Genomic DNA, 26749 nt, shown 5'->3' on the forward strand with positions numbered 1-26749 from the left:
TCTAGTTGCACAGTCTACTTTGATGACGATACGACTCTTCATCATGTGACTGACCCCGCTGAACTCCATGTCCAAGAAGGAGCAGTAGTACAGCGAGTACATGGAGTACAGCAAGCTCGGTCACATGACGATGAGTCGTATCGTCATCAAAGAATTCTGTTCAACTGCATTTCCGGTCCCCCGTCAGCTCTATAAAAATCTATGAAAATCTCAGAAACAGCGTGACGGGGGACCGGTATGTATATTAGCGAGTGTACTCACATACTGCAGTGAATAATAATGCTAATAATTTTTGGTCCCCACATAACCCCTTTAATAAACTATTGAAATTTTGCTACACTTTGCCTGTTCAGCACCTTCTTTTGTTGGCCGTGGTACTTGTTAATATAGAAATTTGTTGGGCACACAAGGGCATTTTACAATGATATAGTACCGGTGAAAGAGAAGCCTTTGCAGATGACAGCAGTTAGAAACTACAATATCATACCAAAAGAATAAGGAAGCCAAAATGAACATGGTGTAGTTATTGGCCCTGTTATAACCAGATAAGGCCTTTTTATCCACGATTTATACCATACTACCTATTCAGGGGATAAATTACATGGTAAAAGTATGTGGACTAACATCCATGTACGTGTGGAACATCTCATTCCAAAACAATGCTATTAATATTGATATTGAGTAAGTCAGTGTCTTACTGCTATAAAAGACTAAACTATCCTAGGAAGGCTTTTAAACTGATTTTGAATGTGGAAGAGGGAATTCACATCCATTCCGCAACATTAACAAGTTTAGGCACGGACACGGGCTTTAAAGGCTTGGCTTACTGTTAGCATTCCAATTCATGCCAATTGATGTTGATGGGGTTAAACTTAGGTCTCTGTACAGGTCAGTCAAGTTCACCAACTCATTTTTCAAGGACCTCACTAGCGCATGAAGGAATTGTCACATTGAAGTGTTGCCACAAAGTTGTCAGCATACAATTCTCTAGAAGCTTTCTTGTCACTGGAACCATGAAAAAAAACATGAAAAAAAATCACAGTTCATTATTCCTCTTCCTCTAAAGTTTTCAGCGGCCACTACTTAGTCAGGCAAGAAACATTCTCCTAGAATCTTCCCTACTCTGAATTGATAGCCAAACAAACAATAATAAAGTATTATACACCACTGCTACAGAGTCCAATGGCAGAGGGGTATTTTATCGCATTCTTTATTCTTTTTTTACTCTATATCCGCAAAAGCTTCAAATAGGAGTTTTAAACATGTTTTTTTCACCATAGTTTTATTTCATATGCACTATATGGACAAAAGTATAGGGACACCTACACATTACACCTATAGGAGCTTTTCGGACATCCCATTCTAAACCATAGGCATTAATATGGAGCTGGTCCCTCATTTGCAGCTAAAACAGCTTAATCTCTTCTAGGAAGGCTTTCTACAAGATTTTGGAGTGTGTCTGTGGGAATTTTTACTCATTCAACCATAAGAGAATTTGTGAGGTCAGACACTGATGTGGGACGAGAGGGCCTTGCTCACACTCTCTGTTCTTGCTCTGTCCAAAGATCTTCCATGGGGTTAAGGTCAGGGCCTTGCGCGGGCCAGTCAAGTTTTTCCACACCTAACTCCCCCAACCATGTATTTATGGACCTTGCTTTGTGCACTGGGGCACAGTCATGCTGGAACATAAAAGGGCCTTCTCCAAACTGTTCCCACAAAGCATACAATAGAAGGTTGGTATGCTGAAGCATTAAGATTTCCCATTGCGGAAACTAAGGGTATGTTCACACGGCAGCGTCCATAACGGCTGAAATTACGGGGCTGTTTTCAGGAGTAAACAGCTCCGTAATTTCAGCCTTCATGGCATGTTGAGGCGCTTTTCGCTGCGTCAATTACGGACGTAAATGGAGCTGTTTTTCCATGGAGTCAATGGAAAACGGCTCCATTGATGTCTGAAGAAGTGACAGGCACTTCTTTGACGCGGGCGTCTATTTACGCGCCGTCTTTTGACAGCGACGCGTAAATTTACGCCTCGTGGGAACAGACCAACGTAAAACCCATTGCTTTCAATGGGCTGATGTTTGCCGACGCTATCGAGCCGCATTTTCGGATGTAAATCGAGGCGTAAAACACCCGAATTACGTCCGTAAATAAGCCGTGTGAACACCTGAAAAACAACCCCATACCATTATTTCTCCTCCACCAAACTTTACAGTTGGCAGAGCGCAGTTCGGCTGGTAACATTCTCCTGGCATTCACCAAACTCAGACTCCTCCATTAGAATGTCAGATAGAGAAGGGGGATTTGTCCCTCCACAGAACATGTTTTCACTGCTCCAGAATCCAGTTGCAGCGTGCTTTACACCACTCCATCTGACGCTTGGCATTGTGCTTGGTGATGTAAGGCTTGCATGCAGCTGCTCGGCCATGGAAAACCATGCCATGAAGCTCCTGGCGCACAGTTTTTCAGTGGATGTTAATGCCAGAGGAGGTTTGGGGCTTTGCAGTTATTTGCCCATATAGTGTAACAGCCCAATTTTCAGGGTAAAACTATGCCAATAATGTAACATTTCTAGGAGATAGAAGATGGGGACAGCACAGAGGTAATTGCAGTAGATCAGTAATCTCCTGGTGATGTGATTTTATGGCTTTGAAGTCTTTATCAAGTATATCAGGAACTGTTCAATGCTAATACAGTATATAGATGCCACAAAACAAGCTCGTGTTGTCATCAAACAACCTCTTTATCAAATTACAAATACTGTAGATTATAAATGATCCAAATATGTTATGATTACAAGAGTTTTTAGAAAAAAATTCATACATGATATAATCTTTTTTATTATTATTATTATTATTATTATTATTATTATTATTATCTATTTGTAATTTGACTATGTTAATTGATAAAGCCATTGAATACATCAAACCAATAATCTTGTTTAATGGTATTTACATATGAGACTTACACCATATTTCACATGCTGAATAGTTGTATCACCAGGTGAATAATGTATTTATTCACTGCAACTACTTGTGTGCTATCTGCTTTTTCTAGCTATTTGTGATGAATGTGGCACTAACTGCCTCAGGGTTTCTGCACCAGTACATTATTTAAAGTCTGGTATGCCTGCATAATATAACGTTTGTCACTGATCATTGAATCATCAGGATGTAAACCAAATGGGTCATTGTTGTGTATTTGTTGTTTTGCAGGGAACAATTAGGCCCTGTTCACACAGAGTTTCTTGCAGGCAGAGAAACTCAGAGGCAGATTTTGAACAGCCAGCATGTATTTTTTCTTTTTTTTTCGTTGGGTTTTTTCACTCGCGGCCATTGAAGCTAATGCAAGGACCAAAAAAACGCTTTGAAAAACGCTCGCCACAGGTTTTTCTGCTTCCCATTGACTCAATAGGGGGTTAGAGGTGGGAAACCGCTGCAAGAAAGGACATGCCGCTTTTTTCCCCGCGAGAGGCCAAACGCTGCCTGGGGAAAAAAAGCCTCTGCCTTCCATTGAAATCAATGGTGGTGGGGGGGGGGGGCATTTCGGCCATATTCTGGAGCTGATTCTGATGCGGTTTCCAAGTCAAAATCAGCGCCAAGAAACTCTGTGTGAACATCGATCAGCCATAACATTAAAACCACTGACAGGGGAAGTAAATACCATGAATTATCTTATTAAAATGGCACTTGTCACGGGATGGGATATATTAGGCAGCAAGCACATAGTCAGTTCTTGAAGCTGATGTGTTGGAAGCAGGAAAAGTAGGGGAGCGAAGTCTAACCTGACTGCCCCGATACCACAGAAGAACTACTGTATCACAAACTGCTGAAAATGTTGCTGTTGGCTATGATAGAAAGGAGTCAGAATTACACAGTGCATTGCAGCTTGCAGCGATTGGGTTCTGTGTAGTCATAGACCTGTCAGAGTGCCTATGCTGACCCCTGTCCATTACCAAAAGCAGCTCTAATAGGCACAAGAGTATCAGAACTGAACCATGGAGCAATAAAAAAAAGTTGGGCTGGTCTGAGGAACTACATTTTCTTTTACATCCACGTGTGTGTCACACTTACCTGAGAAAGAGATGGCACCAAAATAGACTATGGGAAGAAACTAGGCAGCGGAGGCAGTGTGATACACTGGTCAATGTACTGCTGGGAGACCTTGGATCCTTCCAACGTCTTGGTGCCAGATAACACAGGACATTTTCAGAGGTCATGTGGAGTCCATGCCTTGATGGGACAGAGCGGTTTCGGCAGCACGTGGGGGACCTACACAACCAACCTACACAGTTGGTTTTAATGTTATGGCTGATCAGTTTATAGTGCCCCTATAGTAGTTGCATCCTTATTTCCCATATAATAGTATCTGCCATAATGAACTATAGAAGGGTCATCCATAGTGCCTAAATAACGTAAACTCGGATTTAATGCACATCACCTCACTGCTCTAGTCTTTATGATTTACTGGTCTGTATAGCTGGTGTTTCTTGTTGATATGTAAATAACTTATTATGTTACTTTGCACCACAATTGTAAATGCTTAATGTTTTTATTGTTTTATTGTTTAATTTCATTTCTTGTGAAATAGTAGTTTAGTGCAAATATTGCACAACCATGACTACGTATGCAATAACCTGATTGAATAAAAACTGGAACAGGAAATAAAAATGTTTCTACCTTTGACAGGTTTTAGAATGTTGGGTTTGGAGAGATTTTTGTTAATGTTGGACAGATTTGATAAACAATGAGAAGAGACACTACATATTATCTGTTGATGTGAATATCGCAGTTAAAGTTGCACTGCTTGTATAAGTGCAATGGGATACAATAGACAAATCAAATTATAATATGACTGTATATAGTGACACAACTGTCTATATTTCTCTTCTAGATCCAGAACTTTTAGTGGAAATTAACAAATGGAAGGAGAAATTAACTAACTTTTCTGCTCAAGAAATTGGAAAAACCTTAGTGTTTTTAAATGGTTCTTCTCTGGAGTGTAGATTTCGAGAGTGCAACTTGGGAAATCTGATATGCGATGCTATGGTAGGAAGCTGTAATATACTGAGATATTTATTTCTCTGTTCACCTAATCCAAAATCATGCATTGAAAAGTATTCCTGTAAACATTTTCAATTACAGCTATTTTCATTTTAGTACATAGTAGCTGCTGTATACTCTACAACAATTAGATATTGGAAATAATGTAAAAGACAATTGAAACCAGTCCTGCAAATGCAGGCTTGGAGGCAGGGGAATAGCTATAGGCGGTGCTGAGGTAGAAGTCAACCCTGGGCCCCAAAAGCCCCTCTGACACATAAGAAAACACCAGTTTTTACAAATGGCTTATTTGGGGGGTGGGGAGGCCTTGTTACAGATTATGCATTTGGGCCACATAGCTACACCTCTGATGGAGGTAAGCGTATAATTCTACTTTTATGTCATACTAATATGTGCCCAGAAAGCGGAGATATGGGGTGCTCATTTAGAGTGCTTTATGTTTGCCTGAAGAACTGCAGAATAGGATGAGAATAATGGGGTCACCAGTACATTTGTTTTATATGACTAATAAAATGGCGGCTCTACAGGATTCCTTTTTGTTTTACCTTGGAAAGCCACTCCTTTTAGCCCAATAGCTGTGTCCTGTTTAGCTGATTGGCCAAGACCGATCACCTGACTCTCTCAACAACTAATTTACATGAATAATGCATTGGAGCGGTTTTACATGCAGCATGTGCTAATTAAGCCTCTCATTGGGAATTAGGCGGGACATGTATTGAGAAACGTTGCAATCCCAGATTACTGCTTTTAAGAGCATTTTCTAATTTTTGTTAAATACGGATTTGGTCACGAATCTTGTCGAAGATTTGCCAAGGGAGCTCACTCAATGCATTCCAAAGTCTAAAGAATTTCTGCAACAGATTGAGAATGCTGTGGATTTTAAATCTGTAGCATGCTCTAAATTTCCATGCCGAATTTTTTTGGTAAATGTGGATGGGATGTTGAAATCTGGAAATTGCTGGAGATTTGTAATGCAGAATCTGCAATGTAAATCAGCAACAAATCGGCTAGGTCCACACAAAAAAAATCGGCTCAAATCTGCCTTCATATTTCTACGCAAAACCGGATGTGTAACAAGCAGGTTTTGCTGTGGATTTCACCGCCCTACATTGAAAGGCTGAAAAATTCTGCAGCAGGTAGATGAGATTTGTTCTAATTTCATCCACATGGCTGGTACGGTAAGCCGGTGAGGTTTTTTTGCACGTAAATTTGCACAGAAAATCTGCAACATTTCTGTGATGTGTTGACCTGGCCTTATAGTTACGCTAATTTTACGATCTGTTTCTATGGCAGATACTCTCTAAAAACTACGACGTAATCCTCTCACCTTATTTTCTGTTATGCTGGCTTCATTAAACATAGTAAGGATTGTGTTGTGTTTTCTTTTTTTTAAGATCTATAACAATATTCGGAATCCTGATGAAGTAAGGTGGAACCATGTTTCTCTGTGCATCATGAACGGTGGTGGAATAAGAGGGTCGATTGATGAGAAATCCAGTAATGGTATGAGCAGAGAGTCACTGTAACCTGTCCTGGCAATATGTCCAACATATTAATGTCCCGTGAGAGGTCGTAAATACATATGAAGTATGTTACTAGAAACAGTTTCCTAATAATAAAGATTGCGCTCTCTCTATACTATGCAGAAGGTCGCTATAGGGCCATCAGAGCAGCAATGACCACTTTCTTCATCATCTACTAGCCTGTGTACAGATGATAAAGTTGATCTTTCTATTCTACAGTTTGAGCCACATGGCATTATGTACATTCAGCAAGTAAATTTAGTATTTGTTTTCTGTCATTGCTTTCCAACACCGAACAAAGAATCTGTTGTTCAAATGTATAACATGTCAGTTTCCTACTTGGCTATGGTACAACAAGGGCATTGGTATTAATGCAACATTCTGGTTTAACCTTGCAAGTGACATAATAAAGTCTGTGTCTATTCTAAGTACAAAAATAGGGAAAGTGTTACAAAAAGTTTGCTCACCACATATCCACTGTGCCTCCATTGCGTTTGAATGATGCAAGTTGGTATAAATGAATCCAAGTACTGCAGGTGCTCGTAGATATTCCCAAACTGGTCCTGTGTCGACAGTAGGTGATCAAGGCAATAGTGGTGTATGGAATAGGTATATCCAGCACTCAAGATAAAAGTTATAAGGTTTATTAGGTCATGTTTAAAACAAAAAATCCCGGGACCATGCTTACGCGTTTCAGACCAGTGGGGTCCTTAATCATAGCTTGCTATTTTACAAATTAAATCACATATATATATAGTGAGTAGCATTAGTCAGGTGACTTCCTAGGGGTGGGCTTAAAATGTAACCATTTACTGCATGTAGTTAGATAGATGATGTAGACATAATATCGCAGTTGTAATATAATAGTTTACAAGGTTGTTACATCGGGGTGGTACAAAATCGACATTCCAGTTATCAAATATCTAATAATAGAAATCTTTTCATTTAAACCAAAGGAATATTCAGTATATTGGCAGGAACAAAACATATAGATTAATTAATTAATATTCAGGTGTGTTGTGTAGTCGGACTTGATTCAAAAAAAGGCAGCTGGTGTGCTGCGCGTGTATCTTGATGAAAAAAGATAGTTTATTTCTTTAAAAAAATTATATTCTAAGTATCGATACTACTCTGGGTTTTTAGCGGATTGTTTTAAGACTCGGGTGCACAACATTTTAGGTCTGAGTTCCAAGTGTGCTACTAGTCTATATGTTGCCTGTGATAACAAGTAGAATAGAGATTGCAAACTGCAGTGACAGTTTGTATAACTGCCAAGGAAAGGGTGCAGTCAATTTTGAACAAACAGGAATTCAGTGTAAAGCATGGGGGAGGAATAGATCAGCAGCCTGAGCCTCTGATGAGATAGGTAGCAGCTCTCAATAGATGATACATCAAAGACTAAAGAAAATAAATATTCAGTTAATCATTACCCAAACAGAGTGATTTATATACCTACTGGAATATTGAGATTATGTCTAGTAATAATATCAAAAAGCCAAAATATCTCTCAAATTTCTTTAATTTTGCATTGTTTCAATTAATTATGTGAACTAATGCTTCTCAAAGTGTGAGGCAGTTTTCACAGACTGATCATAACCTGCACAGTCCTTTCCCTGGCGGCAGTAATCGCTGGGTTAGCAGCATGACTGACTCCTTTTGAGCTTCCTTTAATGTTAAACTAAGTTCTGGAAAGAAATAAAAGGCAAATTTAGCAATTATTTTAATTTGGGCTTGGACTTTGATCATAAATGGTGATGACTGGGCAATGCCACGTTCTTGGTGGTGAGGCCCCAATAGAAAACTTTTGAGAAGCCCTGGTGTAGGCCCTTCTGAGAGAGTACAGGGGCCTACATTACATATAATATCTACTTGTGTATTTTACTTGTTTGAAGTTCATGTTTTCAGATTTTGTATTTTTACTGCACTGTGTATATCTTTCCTGTCGGTAAATTGGAAACTAACGTGGAATGACTGACTTTTTCCTCTTCACACTCTCAGCCCATTCAGCTGAACTTCCCACAAATATTTTCATTTTAGAAATCTTTTCATATGTTATGATAATGTTCATTTCAAATCTGATTGTACCTGTGTGCTATTGTTTGTGTTCATTACGATGATACATTTGTTTTCCATGTAAACTTATTATATGAAGCCAAGTGAAACATTTATAGACATTTCCGTCTATTTTTATTTACGCCTGTGAAATGTCAATTACATCAACGAGAAACATCCCTTGGTAAACAAACCAACACTGAAGTCACACATTATATAACCTTCTGACTCAGACTTTTACAAACTCATAGGTATGAAGACTAGTGCTGAATAAAAGTAATACACCATCAGGTTCCAGTTTCTATAAAACCATTTTGAAAGAGTGCATTGATTTGTACTTTTCTCCACACAAAATTTTATAAAAATTTTAACTTAAAATAATAACAAAACATATTCTGTACATAACTAGCATGGACATATAGTATACACCGATCAGCCATAATATTAAAACCACTGACAGGTGAAGTAAATGACATTGGTGATCTTGTTACAATGGCGTCTGTCACGGGATGGGATATATTAGGCAGCAAGTGAAGTCAGTTCTTGCAGTTGATGTTTTGAAAGCAGGAGAAATGGAAAGTGTAAGGACCTGAGAGACTTTGACAAGGGCCAAGTTGTGATGGTTAGAAGCCTGGGTCAGAGCATCTCCAAAACGGTAGGTCTTGTGGGGTGTTCCTGGTGATTAGTACCGACCAGTGATTAGTACCGACCAAAAGTGATCCAAGGAAGGACAACCAGTAAACCGGTGACGGGGTAATCGGCGCTCAAGACTCATTAATGAATGTGGGGCGCGAAGGCTAGAATGTCTGATCCGATCCCACAGAAGAACTACTGTAGCACAAATTTCTGAAAAAGTTGCTGCTGGCTATGATAGAAAGGTGTCAGAACATACAGTACATAGCATCTTGCTATGGGACAGACCGGATGAGGCTGCATAGGGACAGACCGGTCAGAGTGCCCATGCTGATCCCATCAACCGCTGAAAGCACCTACAATGGACACGTGGGCATCAGAACTGGGCCATGGAGTAACGGAAAAAGGTGGCCTGGTCTGATGCATCACGTTTTCTTTTACATCATGTGGGCGAACACGTGCTTACCTAGGGAAGAGATGAAACCAGGATGCACTATGGGAAAAATCAAGGCGGCAGATGCAGTGTGATGTTCTGGACAATGCTCTGCTGGGAAACCTTGGATCCTGGCATTCATGTGGATGTTACTTAGATGTGTACCACCTACCTAAACATTGTTGCAGACCAAGTACAACCCTTTGAAGACAACGGTATTCTCTAATGGCAGCGGAGTTATTCAGCAGAACAATGCGCCCTGCCACACTACAGAAATTGTTCAGAAATAGTTTGAGGAACATGACAAAAAGTTGAAGGTGTTGATTTGGCCCCCAAATTCTCCAAATCTCAATCTGATCGAGCATCTGTGGGATGTGCTGATAAAACAAGTCCAATCCATAGCTGCTGATAACGTCTTGGTGCCTAATACCACAAAACACCTTCAGAGGTCTTATGGTGCGTATGCTACTACTGAGCAGAACTGTTTTGGTGGCGTAAGGGTACATACACAATATTAGCCAGGTGGTTTTAATGTTATGGCTGATCGGTATATATACATCAATACACATATCCACAATTAAAAACCTAATATAAATAGATGATATTTTTGCATTTTCTACCAAAACAAAAAGTTTTGGAGAATATACAGAAAAATTATAATAGAAAAATACTAATGTCACAAAGCTGGCTTGAAGTAAAGGAAGAAATAGTGATGGAAGCATATAATGTGCAGCATTCAAGCACTTAAAACTTTTTGTTCCCATTCAACCATCATTTTATAGTTTATATATAGTCTCTTACTTTTTATATCCTGTGTTACAGCCTGCTTTGTAGCCCAGAGCTGCAATCACTATTTTACAGATTGTTACTGGAATACGTTTTGACAAGTACACTCCTAGTACAGTGCTGTCTGATACATTTAGTATTCCCTACTAAATAAATTACTACACCAAGTACAGAATACAAATCACCAGAACAAATTCTATAAGCGTATGTTTACGTTAGTCCTTTTTTGTGGCAGTTTTAGCTGCAATTGTGGTAATTTGTGGTAAAAGCACACCATTTTGATCAAATCTGTTGCGTTTTTGCAACGATAATTACGGTTGCGGCAAAAATGGACACAAAAAGTGACTCATGTAAAACATACCCTAAATATAATGAACAAACACAAAAAGCTAAGAGATTTGGGCTCAATATCCAGCAGAATTGTGAATTCAGCTCTGGCTAACAATGGACAATAAAACATGCTGTAACTCAGAATTAGATGGTAGATATGGGTGCACACTCTATTCATGTCTGATGGCTATATTTTAGATTGTACTTCTTCCAAGGGCAACAACAAAACGTAATACTTCAGGTAAATATGATATACTGTGCTATGCCTCATGCATGTTCTTAGGAGCTGGTGTATGACACAAAGATTCTCTCTTTTGTATTCTTGTTTAAAAGGGTATTCCCATCTGGGACATTTATGGCATCTTCACAGGATATGACATAAATGTCCACCGCACCTCTGGGACCCGCATCTATCTCTAGAACGGGGCACCCTGTGCTACGCTGTTTCCATAGCAACCATTCACTTCTATGGGACTTCCGAAAACAGTGTAGCAAAACGTGCTCAGCTGTTCCCGGAAAGCCTGACCACCTTGTATCTCAGTGGCTGGAGTCCAGCAACAGTGGCAGAAGGTATGACAGAGGGTCTGGGGGCACCTTCCTGGAAATAGCTGCGGGTCCCAGAGCTGCGGGTGCGGATCCTGTGTATATGCCATAAATGTCCGAGATGATAATACTCCTTCAAATTCCTTAAAATAGAACAGTGACAGCAACAGTTCCCCTTTATAGCAGGGACAGCCATGGTGCCTACCATAGCAGTGATAGGCACAAAGCCCCAGAACAGTGACAGCCACAGTACCCCAATAGCAGTAACATACACATTTTTATGTTTTTATGAACTGTAAAATGGTGTTTAAAGGTGAGAATTACATTTGAATAATAATTTTGTGCCTTAGCAAAGACATTGGAAACAGTAATGTAAAGTAAAGTAAATTAAATACAACAATAACAGACTTTAAGGCTGGGTTCACATGTTGCAGTAGTATGCTGCGTTTTTATGTGCTTCACATGTAAAAAAACATGTTTTCGATAACAGCTTTCCAAAACCGCGGCAATTCATGGTAAAATGCAGGCAGTTATGCACGGCTGATTTCACCAAAATGGGCAGCGTCAGGCTGGGTTCTAAACTTTTCTATATTTTAAACTTCCCACTTCTACTCAAATTCTAAATATGAGACAGTTTCTGAAGGGGGAAAAAAGCATGATGAAATAGGAGAAATTGCAAAAGACTTGAAATGAAATGAATTGAGGGTCTCTTGTTGATGGACACTGGAAATCCCAAACATGTATAACTCCTTCATCATCACTTTAGAAAAGAAACAGGAAACATGGTGATTAAAAAACAAAGTGACTAAAGTTTAGGTTATTTACAATATACCTTTTGTTTGTTATTTTTTATTTAATGAAAAGGAGATTAGAATATTGTGGTAAAAGGAATGCACAATCATTGCGAAATTCAGAAACTAAGGCTTTATTCACATGAACATGTTTCTTGTCTGTGTTCTGCCTGTTGTAACAATGGACAGCACTCTGACCCATAATATCTGTGTGCTGTCCGTTTTTCACCAATCAGTTGCTAAAGAAATGCAAAAAAAGAAAGCAAAGGGAAACCAGGAAATTCTTGCAGAGGTGAAAAACGGAAAACACATGGAAACCACACAGACACAGGTGTAGATTTCCACTATAATTTACGCCAGTTTCTAGTATAAAATTATAGTAAATGCAGCCGTTTTTTACATTTGTTTTTATACATTTTTAGGAAACTTAGTTCAGACGTTGCAGAAAATAATTGTACGAAAATTAGGCTGTGGTGCAGATTTTGTTCATTCCATAGCGGAGAAGAAGCGGAATTTCACTGCGGATTTCAGCCTTTGCAATGCAAAAACTGAAATCTGTGGCAAGTCCGCTGTGTTTTCTGCAATGTCTGAATTACCTGTCAAATATGCAAATGTTGGTGCAGATTCATTGCGTAATTGCCCCAAATCTGCACCAACATTTGCAGCGGAAAAATTCGGCAACGTCTGAACATGGCCTAACTGTTTCACAGTTAGGCCGGATTTTAATGAGCGTGTGCGTTTTGCGCGCGCAAATGGTACATAACAGCTCCGTGTGTCAGCCACCATCGTTATGACACTGTATGTTTGTAAACAGAAAAGCACGTGGTGCTTTTCTGTTTTCATTTCCTAGTTTTACTGCTGTTACTTCAATGGGTGCGTGATGCACGAACAACGCACAAATATAGGACATGTCGTGCGTTCTACACAGCGGACACACGCTGCGTGAAAATCATGGACTGTCTGCACGGCCCCATAGACCTTCATAGGTCCGTGCGACGCACGTGAAAATCACGCACGCTGCACGGACGTATTACACGCTCGTGTAAATCCACCCTTAGTGTCACTTTTCATGTGACTAGTGTGCAACTTTTTTATGACCCTGTGAGGGTAATTTATTAATTTTTCTACCCCAGTTTTCTAGCATTGAAAAATATCAAATGCATCAAAAGTCACAGTTTGTGCAAAAAAAATTTCACTTTTAATGCATTTACACCGTCCACGCCACTTTTCAGAAAAGTGGTCAAGCATCAACAAGAGGGGACGGGACCGCCTTGGCCCAACTAATTTACTATACTTTACGCCAGAAAAGTTAAATTATAGTGCTAATCCACACCAGCTCGTAGCTAGCGTTTCTCTTTCAGTTTCCCGACACCAGTTTTCTGAGACTTTTCCATTTCTGCGGCTTCTCGAATTTTACTCCTATCTGGCATAGGTTTGTTTTCTGGCGCATGGACAGCCAGAGATGTGCCTCTATTAAATTAGATGCATCTTACTCCAGCTATCTTTATATTAAAATTGGCGCATGAAACGCCAGTCTTAATAAATTTCCCTCTATGACTTTCTCCTTGATATTTTGTAAAATTAATATGCATCTACCTATGATTCTCCTGCAGCTCAATTTCCGGCGGAGTCTGGCTGTTAGGCAAAAGTTGCTATCACAGTTGTCGCAATACATAATATCCGACCTTTTGTAATAGCTTGACAGTTGGAGGGGAACACACTGAGTTGCATGAGAGTTGCATGAGATTTTCATTGAACTGCTGCACCACAAATATATCAAGAAGAAAGACATTTCGTTTTATGCATCTGTGACACGTGACTAAAGTCGTTTTATGCATCTGTGACATGTGACTTTTTTTGCATTCATATTTCTTTTTGACACGTGTATATTGTTTGTATGAAGCCTTGTCCACGTTCCTAAACTTCTGTCCCTGAGATGTCGGAGATCGCTCCGTATATGGGTATTGCATTTGTTTGCATACAGTACACAGTTCACACACAGAGAGTAATGTATATGACTGTTTTACAGCTGGTGGAGACCTCCCCTCCGCTGCACTCTACATGCCTCTCCTATTCAGTCACACTTGATGTTGTATGTTATCTTGTACAGTAGGTTGGTTTTTATGACGAAACACTATAAAATATGCTGACATACTTCTTGAAATAATAATAGCTACGTTATCTGGTTGACAGGAAGCATAACTCTTGAAGACTTATTATCCGTGTTACCATTTGGAGGTACTTTTGATCTAATTGAAGTTAAAGGATCGACTCTCAAAAAAGCATTTGAGCACAGCGTGAATCGTTATGGGGCTAGTACTGGAGAGTTTTTGCAAGTTGGCGGTATGTTGAATTGCTCATGTTCTTTCTGATAGATTTCAAAGTACATTAGTATACACTTTTTAAAAGGTTTGTAACCTTATTGTTCCAATTTAAACAACTTTGCAAATTGTCTTGATTGAGGAAATTCTACTGTTTTGTGATTACAGTTTTTATGCAGACCTATGTGTATCCATAATTAATGGAGAAAAAGCACCACAAAAAAAAATGCAGCACACTCAGAAAAATATTAACATGCCAGTGACGTGAGGTAGGGTGACTAGACTGGTCCACTCTCGTCACAGCACGCCCCGACCTCACTGTGACCGCCACTGCCACCGTGGCCTTCCCTCCTTGGCTCTGTCTGCCCACCCTACTCACTTACATTTAGGAGGAGGAGGAGGAGCGCGCCACATCCTCATTCACCAGTAGTGAATGACAGTACTTGGCTCCATCTGCCCTCCTCCTGCTCTTGACCTAAATATAGAAACTCAGCTGAGGCCTAAATGTAGAAATGTATCTGTAGTGTAGACATAGGACCTGTCCTAAAAGCATGAAGTGAGGTCAGAAGGCTTAAAGGGCTTTTTTTCCATCAAGGATGTTTATGAAATATCCACAGGATATATCATAAATCTCAGATAGATGCGGGTCCCACCTCTAAACCCCGCCCTACCTCTTTGTGTTGTGGCTGAAGCTTGTGATTTCCGACCATGAAGAAGAAAAAAGCGTAACTCGCTGATCTACGCTGTTTCCGTAAGTCGCATAGAACTGAATAGTAGTTACGGAAACAGCGTAACGCGCATGCTATGCTGCTTCCATAACAGCATTCACTACTATGGGAGTTACGGAAACAGCGCAGCTCAGTGAGCTATGCGGTTTTCTTCATCATGGTTGGAAATCAGCCGGAACGCAGAAAGGCAGAACAAGGTTTAGGGGGCCCCGTTCTAGAGATGTGTGTGGGACCCGCATCTATCTGATATTTATGACATATCTAGTGGATATGTCATAAATGTCCCTGATGGAAAACCCCTTTAAGTAGGTAAGTCGGAACAACTTAGTGCTGCGAGCAGTTCTTTGCAAAACTTACCATTGCAAAGAGTCGACTGCGCTCCAGACTGACCGACGCAGTAGCAACATCATCAATACCGGCTAACACCACACACCTCACCAAAGAGAAGCCGTTCTAGCAATCACATTAGGGGTGAGTTAATTCAATGTTTGATCATATATAGCAGGCTACTTTTTAAGTTGATCATTTTGTATGGCCCATGAATTATGTTATAAATATCCAAATGGCCCTTGGCAGAAAAAAGGTTCCCCACTCCTGCTTTAAATGGACCTTAATATGCCAAAAGCGTGTCCTGTTACTGTATTGAAAAGCTAAGTCGACTATGCTTTCAAAAGAAAGTTATCCCGCAAAAAACTTATAATGTGGTATATATGTTTTTTTATGTTTGCTATTGTGCCTACATGATCAGGAGCATAGCCGACTATGCTTTTCAATACAAAGGTATCCCGCAGAAAACGTGTACTGTGGTATATACATTATATCAAGAGCACGTCATCTATTGTAATACAAAGATGAAGCCCCGCTCTAACGTCGGAGATCAGAGAAAACTCGGATCTCTGCCATTTAACCCCTAGTATTCCATGATCAGTGCTGATCGCGGCTTATAAAAGTAGAGACTAAGAGGATAACTGTAGGCAGATGACAGCCCAGGATCTATTGAAGCATGGGCAGGATCCTTTTAAGGACAGCCCTGGGCCCATTGAATGGTACGCAAATAAAGTACAAAGTTCCCGCAAAAAACAATGCCTTGTACCACTATGTCGAGAGAAAAAATAAAAAAGTTTTGACTGGCAGAATACAAAGAGGCAAAATAGAAAAAAATGTTTTTATCCTGGTCCTCTTGGCATTAAGAAAAACACCCAAAAATCTTTTAAGTGAAGTTAAGAAGGCTGTCTGGCTCTGCTTAATATTCTTGGTATGGAATAACTAACACCTGCAGTAATTTATAAAAAAAATGTGTAAAAGTTTTAAAGAGCAAAGCAAGCATTTAGTCATTAACATAACTAACACACCACACAATGCAATTATATATGTCTTGGCACGTGATTCATTTTCCAGTCTTCGGTTTGTTTTTACAAATTCAAAGTAGAATGTATTTTCTTACAGATAAATTTGATCTCTATGGAAAAACTGAAATAAATGACAAAAACACAAGTGGAAGGAAGTCCATGTTACATTTTGCTCAGCTCCACTTTTTATTGTACTTGTGTGTCCAAGCATTATATTACTCCATAGGGGCCAATTTATACCAGAAGGGGCTCAGGGATGACACTTGCTGCATGAGGTGCAATAAATTTCAGCAAAACTAAAGATTATCGGAAATAATTCACTAATCGTAGGAAGGAAAAAAAAATAATCTCTTTACTCGCTATAATCCTCCAAAAAATAGTGTACTCATGCACCCTTATTTATTTGTTGTAGGAATCAAAGTGGTTTACAATACAAATAACGATCCTGGAGAAAGAGTTGTCAGATTACAAGTTATATGCACCAAATGTCGGGTACCAAGATATATTCCAGTGCAAATGGATGAAGTGTACAAAATCGTTCTTCCAGCTTACATTGCTGAAGGGGGAGATGGTTTTAGTATGCTGAAAAATGAGAGTTTGAAACATGATAGCGGTAAGTAGTAGATCCTTCATGTGTATAAAACAGAAATAAAGGCTTCAAAATTAGGACAGTGCATCCATTGCAGGAAAGGCCTGATAAACAAACTATACGCTTTGTCTTATGGGCACCTTTGAATTGGTCATGCCTGATCTCCACAGTCAATCTGTGTCGCAACCACCCCCCCTTTAAAAAAACACTCTTAAAATTTGTTTCCCACTTTTTCCCCGCCTGCCTCTTAAGGTGATTGCTGAATTAGGCATGCTCTTGGAGGTCAAAATAAAAATTCTTCACTGCATATGGTCATAATAATTTAAACATTATCCTATGACTTCCGGTTCCGGCGCGCACATGAGTAGACGCGAGTAAGGAGAGCTCCGTTCACCCGACTCAAAAACCGGGGTCCCGAGGTTTTGATACCTGACCTGAGGCTGTTGGCCGACAACCCTACGTACAGGCTTCTCTCCGGCGTATGGAGAGATTCCTAGTGAAAACCGGGACCCCAGGATTAAATTCACAGGCCCTGCAGACTGACGACATGCTGCCGCTGGGGAAAATGGCGCCTGAGCCGACCAGGAACACGAGGAGTACGAGCTCGCGCTCGGCATCACAACCTCCTCTGGTGCAGCCAGCAGTGGCAGAAGGTGAGCCTGATACTATGCCTCACAATATGAACATTTCATGTCGAGCCTTGGCCATAGAAGTAGCCAAACTTATACCCCCAGATATTACAGCTTCTTTGGAGGCGACGGTGTCGAAATTATTACATCAGATACAGTTGGATGTTTCCGCTCAGGCGGAACGAATTAACGATTTGGAGCAACATCTCAGTTTATTGGAGGATGAGCTAGCGGGAACACAGGAGGAGGTGAAGAAGGTGATAACTTCCAATCTACAGCTGGTTGATAAAGTAGATGACCTGGAGAATCGCTCGAGAAGGAGCAATTTACGCATTATTGGGCTCCCAGAGTCTATACCAGCAGGCCAGCTGCTAAAGTTGTGTGCGGTGGAATTGCCTCAGGCTCTGGGCTTGCCAGCCCCGCTGAGAGCGGAGAGAGCTCATAGAGTGGGACCGATGCGAAGTGTTACCCAAGATGGCACCCCAGCAAGACCGCGTCCAGTTATTGTGAAGTACCTGGACTATGTGGATAAAACAAATGTGTTACAGGCCTACCGAAGGTCCTCGGCACAAGTGAGAGTGCGAGGCAACAGAATCTTAATGTTCGGAGATTACTTCGCTGAGGTTACATGCAAGCGGCGTGCTTTCAGCACGGTGTGCTCTCTACTGGTCCAGAAACGCATTCGGTTCTCTCTGATGTTTCCCGCCATTCTCAAGATCTTCGAGCCCGGTGGTGGGGTGGAATAGTTTTCTTCTCCAGGGGAGGCGGCTAAATTTGTGGAAAGCTTGTCCAAAGACAACAATGGAGATAGCCAGACATACAGGGATGGACTGCCTCGCAGGGGATGTTCCAGAAACAGGAGTACCAGGAGGGATCTCACCTCTTCTTCTCCGGACTGAAGGGAGATGTCCAGGCGGTGATGGAAGGAGACTCATGTTATTTTAAGTTTCACATTGTTTCACATTGTTTGGGACACAATTGTTATACCTATCGGTGCATCGGAGGATGCGGTTTACTGATGTTAATGGTAGGGGATGGCGCATCTGAAGTGAGGCTTGAGGAAATTTTTGTATGGAGTCGGGTGGGAGTGTAAGGTTTTGTCGATACTTTCCTGATATACAGGGGGTTCATGGTATACCAAGGGGTTCCTAGTGGTGGAATGTACAGAGATTCCACGCTAAAATGTGCGAAAAAAGAGAAGTCTGAAACTAGTAATGATCTGTTGTTGGGGTTTCAATTCTGTTTTATGTTTAGGGAGGGGGGAGGAGGGGGGAAACTGTATCGGTGGATGAGGTCTGCTTTGCCATTACTGTGAGATGCCTAAAGTAATAACATGGAATGTGAAGGGACTGCAGTCCCCACATAAACGCATGATGGTCCTTCGCCACCTGAAAAAGCTGAAAGCGGATATAGCGATTCTGCAGGAAACCCATCTGCTGGAACGTGATTTCCAGAGAAAGCGCAAATTATGGGTGGGCACAGTAATGGGTTCTCCAGCAGTCAATGGCAAGGCGGGCATCTTACTCCTCATACACAAAAGAATTGATTGTTCTGTGATTACTTCTGAGCAGGATGAGGGGGGCAGATATTTGCATGTGATCTTAGAGGGCGCAATGGGGAGAATGAGTTTGTACTGTATATATGCACCGAATGACAACAATCGGGTCTTTTTTCAATTCCTGGAAGGATAACTTTTAGCGGATAAAGAACCTCAGATTCTGTTGGGAGGGGACCTTAACTCAGTCTTATGCACAACAGAGGACAGGCGAAGGGGAGATGGTAGGGTACTGGTTGAAAGAACACACGATAAAGTCTTGGCCCCATTACTGTCTTCCACGGGCATGGTAGATGTATGGAGAACACAATTTCCATTAGGTAGAGAATTCACTCACTTTTCCCATGCGCATACCGCATGGTCACGTATTGACTACTTTATGGCTTCTCCGGTGCTCCTCCCTAGGATCCTTAGTGCTCGAATAGAGGACTTGGTGATTTCAGACCATTCACCGGTTTCTCTGATTTTGGCAGATACATTTAAAAGGGGGTCGGATATCTTGTGGAAATTTCCTTCGTTTTTGGCAACTGATGAATCCTTTCAATCATGCTTGAAGGGCTGGTTATTGGAATATAGTCAGGAAAATCAAGCTCATAAAGAGGACAGCCACTTGTTTTGGGACACAGCCAAGGCAGTGATGAGGGGGAGGATCATTTATTTTGTGGCGTCGCTTAAACGAAAAACCAAAAAGCTTTATAACGAGTCTAGTAGAAATCTTCGCATGAAATACACAGCGTACTTGGCAAACTCCACACTAGCACTTAGGGGTGACTGGCTTACGGCTAAGGCAGAGTTTGAAATGTGTCTAGATAAAAAAGAAAAGTTCCAGAGAGAGCAAACAACCGCGCATTTCTTTAGGTATGGTAATAAAACAGGCTCCCTGCTGGCCAAAATGGCGAAAGGGCAATTTCGCCCGACTCACATAGGGGGGTTGAGAGATGGGAACGGGGAATTACAGAAAGATCCAAAGATCGTCAATGATATACTGGGAGATTATTACACTGCGCTATATGCACAGGATACTTCGGAGAGGACTGAGGGGAGGGAGTTTCTGGACTCTTTAACGATACCATCTCTCTCAGACTCTGATAGAGAATCGTTAAATGCATTGATCACGGAACAAGAGATCATATCAACCATTAAATCATTGACGAATAACAAAGCGCCAGGGCCAGATGGGTTTTCTAGCGACTTTTACAAACTTATGAGGGAGGAAGTTACGCCCATTTTATTGCCGGTGTATAATCATATGCTTTTAAATAAGGAATTCCTGAAATCGGGCAATGTAGCTTATATCAAAGTATTGTACAAGGAAGGGAAAGATCCGACTAACTAGGGGTTCCTATCGCCCAATCTCTTTGATAAATCAGGATGTTAAAATATTGTCGAAGATATTGGCCGACAGGTTGGCCATGTTTCTCCCAGATTTGATTGGACCACACGAGGTGGGTTTTGTTAAGGGGAGGTCGGCGGTCAAAAACATACGCACGGTTTTGGCGGTACAAGACGCAATGAGGACTACTAACATGGACGGATACGATTCGCCAGCACTTTTAACGTTAGATGCCGAAAAGGCCTTTGATAATGTTCACTGGGATTGGCTGAGGTTAGTTCTAGAAAGATTTGGGATACAAGGATTGTTTAGGAATTACCTGGAAGCGTTATATTCAGAACCTGTAGCTAGGGTGTTCACTACAGGTTTTCTTTCAGCACCGATCCATTTACAGAAGGGAACAAGGCAGGGCTGCCCTCTGTCTCCATTGTTGTTCGACTTGGCTTTGGAACCGCTGGCGAGACATCTTTTGTCCTCCAGGGATTTTGAAGGGATAATGGTCGGCAGTCAGGAGATTAAACTGACATGCTTTGCTGACGATCTCTTGCTATTTCTAAGATCGCCTGGGGATCATTTGGGGAGGGGTGCTGGAGAAGCTACGATACTTTGGGTCATTCTCAGGCTATAAAGTCAATGTGCAAAAGAGTCAATTACTTTACTTGAAGGAATCAGGGGCAAGACCACCCTTGCAGGGTACGGTGGAAATAGCCAGATCTTATATCACATACCTGGGGATTAAAATAGGCAAATTTCCCTCTTCCCTCTATAAACTAAATTATTCACCCTTGCTTGAAAAAATTCATAAGGAACTAAATCGATGGGCGTCACTGCCGTTGTCATTGTTTGGGAGAGCTGCTCTCTTAAAAATGATAAGCTTTGCTCGTCTGCTATATCTAATGCAAACCATACCCATATTGATCAAGCACCTAGGTAACCAAAAATTACAGACCGAATTTCTACAATTCTTGTGGCAGAAGAAAAGACCTGGGATTGCATACAAAAAATTGGCACTGCCCAAAGTTGATGGAGGCATATAGTTACCACTTATTCGATATTACAATTTAGCGGCCATCTGTAGGCACATTGGTGATTGGATACATAACACTAATTTGTACTCCAATGTTCAGCTGGAACAGGATTTGGCTGGATCGGTGCCGTTGCCGGCCCTGTTACAGCTGCCCTATGCTCAGCTGCCTAATAATGTTAAGTCAAGTCTACTGCTGAGAGATACAATAGGCGCCTGGAAGGCGGTGCGGAAGCTTTTTGGCCTTCCGTATGGTCTTTCTAAATTCTGGCCGTTGTGGGATAACCCCATGTTCCCGCAGGGGAGCCAGAATAAATTATTTTCGCAGTGGAGATCTGAAGGGAGCAATGTCCTGGGCCAACTCATGAATGTTGAAGAGGGAAGATGGCTTACGTGGCAGCAGGTCTCTAGCAAATATAATTTGAGGGGAAATCAGTATCTGCAATATGCTCAAGTAACAGAGTTATGTAAATCCAAAGTCTGCAATATTGATGTAGTGGAGATGCGGGGAGCATTTGATGGGATGGTGCCGCAGGGCGGTACGGGAAGAAGTCTTGCAAGTTTATATGGTAAGCTTCGGAATGTTCACCTTGATTCCTTTAGCACTTCCTGCTTTCGAACTTGGGAAGTGGAGCTGGAGGTTCCAGAACTCTCCAGCAAAATTCGGGAAGGATGGGAGAGGGTGAGGAAGGTCATGGTAAATGAACAGTGGCGTGAGATGCACTTCCGGCTTATGCACAGAGCGACGTACGCCTTTAATTTAAACTATAGGGACGCTCCAGCACACTATTTGCGTAGTTGTCCTAAATGCGACTTACCCAAAGTTAATCTACTTCACGGGATGTGGGTGTGCCCACAAATTCGGACGTTTTGGGACCTTGCTCTACAATTTATTAAAGACACCTCGGGGGAAGAGGTGCACGCAAACCCACAGGCAGTGTTGTTTCACTATATTCCCTTGGATCCAGATGGGGGGGGACCACCTCTAGTAGCCCGGAAAGGAATACATATGGCATTATTGGCTATCAAGAAGTGCATCTTGCGTCATTGGTTACAGGCATCGGTCCCAGAAATTGCGGAGGTCGTGACTATTTTCAAAACTTTATTGGGATATGATAAAACGGACCTAGAAAGACACAAAGAAAGGTCTACAGAACAATTTTTTAAAACTTGGCGTACATTCATTGAACAACATTATTCCACAGCAGAGATAGGGGTGTTCATGCGCACATTTCGACACACATCATGGTATAGTTCACAGAGTGTCCAGGGCACGCTAGGCATGCTACTGGCTAGTTAAGAAAATGCTCACCGAGATGGAGGAGAGTTGGGGGGAGGGAAGGGGATGTTGGGCTTTGTTTTGCCTTATTAATTGCCTTGTAACTTGATGATGACAAGTAAAATGGAAAAATAATTTTGGAGTTAGAACACATTGTTATATGATGTGGCACACACTGCATACTTGTAACTGTTCTGGCTTTGAATAAAAAATATATTTGAAAAAAAAACAAAACATTATCCTATTAGGTCATATGGATGTCGTAGAGGGGGTCCCGATGTACTCCATTCATTGGTATGGACACCTGCAATTTCTCCCAGAAATATTAGCAGATTTCCAGCGGTCTTAGGCTTCATTCACATCTGCGTCAGTGCTCCATTCTGGTGTTCCGACAGAGCTTTCCGTCAGAATGGAGCCCTGACTGACACAAACGGAAACCATAGGTTTCTGCTTCCATCACCATTGATTTCAATGGTGACGGATCTGGTGCCAATGGTTTCCGTTTGTCTCTGTTGTGCAAGGGTTCCGTAGTTTTGATGGAATGAATAGCACAGTCGATTACGGTATTGATTACATGAAAACGAGGGAACCCTTGCACAATTGAGACAATGGTTTCCGTTTGTGTCCGTCAGGGCTCCGTTCTGATGGAAAGCTCAGACGGAACGTCGGAACAGAGCCCTGACGCAAATGCGAACGAAACCTTAGTTTCCAGACCCACAGTGATCAACTGCCCATGGCTTGTTTTTTGCTATTACGGAAATGATTAAGAGATATTATTCTGTATTAAAGAAAAACATTGCATCCCTAAAAATTTATTCTATCCCAATTTTTTTAAACCTGTTATTTACTAAACCTTCACCCCTACCAAGTGTGAGTAATGGGATTGGGGTAAGGTTAGGGCAGTGTTCCTTAAAGGGTAACTAAACTATTAAAAATCTTTTGACATGTTATAGTGACATGTCAGAAGTTTTGATCAGTGGGGGTCAGAGCACTGAGACCCCAACCGATTGCTAAAATCAAGCGGAAGAAGCGCTTGGGTGAGCGCTGTGCCGCGCAGTTTCTGATCGGCTTTCCTCACAAAGCCGAGCGAGCCGTGTACGGACTCATAGACTTTCTATTGAACTAGTACACCGCTCGCTTGACGTTCCGAGGAAAGCCGATCACAAACTAAACAGCACAGTGCTCACCCGAGCGCTTCTGCAGCTTTGTTTTATTGATCGTGGGGGTCTCCGTTCTCAGAAAACACTATGACATGTCAAAAGTTAGTTACCCATTAACAGTGGCTTGTAAGCCACTTATGGCTCTTGGTATGTGGCTCCCCATCTGGTGGCAGCTCTAAGTAATTTTGTACCCTAGTGGCACCTGGAATGTTACACTATTACTGAAGTTTGGCACTAGTGTAAAAACCAAATCACTGACTGCTAATACTAGGATAATTTGGTTATATCTTTAATATACATTTTCCATTTTGATACCCAGTGTGGCTCACCTGTACTGTTTGGAAGTGACTTCCAGGCTAGAAAAGCTAAAGGAGTTTTGGATTAGGATAGACTTTTGGATGCATTTCCATAAACTCTGCTCCACCTATGATATTTGAATAAATGATTGTTATCATGGTTAGAGAAATTATTCTGGACCCTGACAATTTTATTAAACATAATGAAAATTATATATGGACCATGCAGAATTATGTCTACCCAGACCACTAACATATTTGAATGTGCTGTTTGATGGAAATTCTATAACTTATTATCGGATATTGTAGCTGGATTATGGTTAGAGTGAGACAGGGTGACATGTTTATTCATTTTTGGATGATTAATCATACAGGGATTCTTTAATTTTATCAGTCTTTACTTTTATTTATGCTTATGTCAATGTTTTTTTCTAGGTGATCTTGATGCTGCAGTGGTTGGAAATTATATTCGTAAAATGTTAAGAGTCTACCCTGGAGTGGAAGGGAGGATTCAGTTTTCAGAAGACTCTCGCTATTCGTCTTCAAACGTCATTCAGTCAAAATTGTCCTTTGTTTCTTTGATGACTTTAATTGTATTAATACATAAAATACTCTAAAATCATCATCAAAGATATGAAACAGATTTATTCTCAATATTAAATATTGTTTTCATTTGTCTTTTCTAGCAAAACAGTGAACATAATCTACTAACACTGCTGTTCATCAAACACACACATTTGCACTGTTTTTGATAGATTTTTAAAAATAAATAATTTGGAATATCTAGAAAATGGTGAACAAACACCGGCCTTTACCTCATCCCATGAGATCACACCAGCAGTGCTTTTTCATAAGTACCTGGTATCCCAGGTTGCTGGTGGTCCTTCTAAGAAGAAACCTGCTCTTAATGTGGGGAGAATGTGTGGAGAAGGAGGGAGAAATGGTCCTCCTATAGAAAGCATTGTCTAGACCAGATAAACCCTTTAAAGTGTACCTAACCTTTAAGGTGACTTTTCTGGATAAGCTGTCATATCTGTGTATATAAGGAAGAATACTGTTTCTGGCCATTATATGATGTGTATTCTGCATTATTTAGCAGCTTTCCCTTCTACAGGTTCGATCTCTAATTCTCCATTTTCTCTGAGCTAGTGGGTGAAGCCTTACTGTTATCATGTCTTCTATACACTGCACACAAAGAAGAGTAGAATCCTGCTCTCCTATCTCTATCACATATATAGAAGCAGCGGCAACATGGAGATTACAAAGCAGTAATGAGCAGTGTAGCTGTGAATCCAGCAAGGGGGTGAGATATAACACTTACTATAAGCTGCTGCACATCTATGTCTCTTTCCACTGCCCCTCTCTCTCTCTCTCTCTCTCTCTCTCTGATCCTGCTCCCTTTCCACTCTCCCATCTTCATAGACTTCTATGAGCAGCTGTAACCTGATCTCTCAGTGAGCAGTCAGTCAGTCTCTCTCTTCTTGAGGAGACAAAAAAGCAGTAAATTCTTAGTGAGCGAACAGTTAAGAAGGGAGGTGGGAGGAGCCTGATAAGTGGTGAAAAGGCATTAAAATTATGGTTTTAGCGTATTATGTTAGAAATAAGTTATTTTTTTCACGGAAACACTACTATACAACCAGCTGAGATCACTGGGACTGTGCAGTACTAAAGTCTATTGGCGCTGCATAAATTAAAAGCTGTACATATTTTTTATAGCTTTTTTTTTTTTTTTACATATATTTCTATACAACAGGACAGCCCCTTTTCTCTCTACATTGAAAAAATAGTGTACTGGCAAGAGCATCTACTGTCAATATGATTATACCATGCCTGCTCTCCCTTATTACCTAAATATAGCCACCTGGTAAAGAATAAAAATACTATTTATGAGGGGTATATTTATGGTTATCAATCTTATGGTGCTATTTAACGTTCTTCCACATTTTGTATATACCTCATGTATATGTACCAAAGAAACATTAACTGAAATAAAAAGGTGTGTTGATGTTCATAGACTTTAGTTTTAAATACAGGTATATCATATAAGGTGAGAATTGTATTCTTATTTTTCTTGTTTCATAAAAGTTGATACAAATATAAGACTGGGTTCAGACCCAATACAGTTTTTCCACTGCAGATTTTGCTGTGAATCTGCAGCCAAATACGCATATATCACATGAAGATTTTCCTACGAATTTGCAGTGGATTTCAGACTTTGGATTATACCCCCTTCCCGCATTTTCACGTACATGCACGTCGGGGAATGCAGCCTGTTCGCGCATTCCCACGTGCATGTACGTGATGGAGATCGCGCGGACACAGAAGCTGTGGC

General features: G+C 40.9%; 1 protein-coding gene across 1 annotated transcript in view; it reads left to right on the forward strand.

Moving 5' to 3' along the window:
• Positions 1-26428, forward strand: part of NT5E (5'-nucleotidase ecto) — an 89403-nt gene extending 62975 nt beyond the window's left edge. Inside the window, exons 5-9 of the mRNA XM_075862106.1 lie at positions 4894-5048; positions 6458-6566; positions 14348-14497; positions 16965-17165; positions 24853-26428. Coding sequence (XP_075718221.1) covers positions 4894-5048; positions 6458-6566; positions 14348-14497; positions 16965-17165; positions 24853-25034 — 797 coding nt within the window. The 3' untranslated portion in view covers positions 25035-26428. The remainder of the gene's footprint in view (positions 1-4893; positions 5049-6457; positions 6567-14347; positions 14498-16964; positions 17166-24852) is intronic.
• Positions 26429-26749: the final 321 nt, after the last annotated feature.

The sequence above is a fragment of the Rhinoderma darwinii genome, chromosome 4 (assembly GCF_050947455.1).
Source record: "Rhinoderma darwinii isolate aRhiDar2 chromosome 4, aRhiDar2.hap1, whole genome shotgun sequence".
NCBI classification, from domain to species: Eukaryota; Metazoa; Chordata; class Amphibia; order Anura; family Rhinodermatidae; genus Rhinoderma; species Rhinoderma darwinii.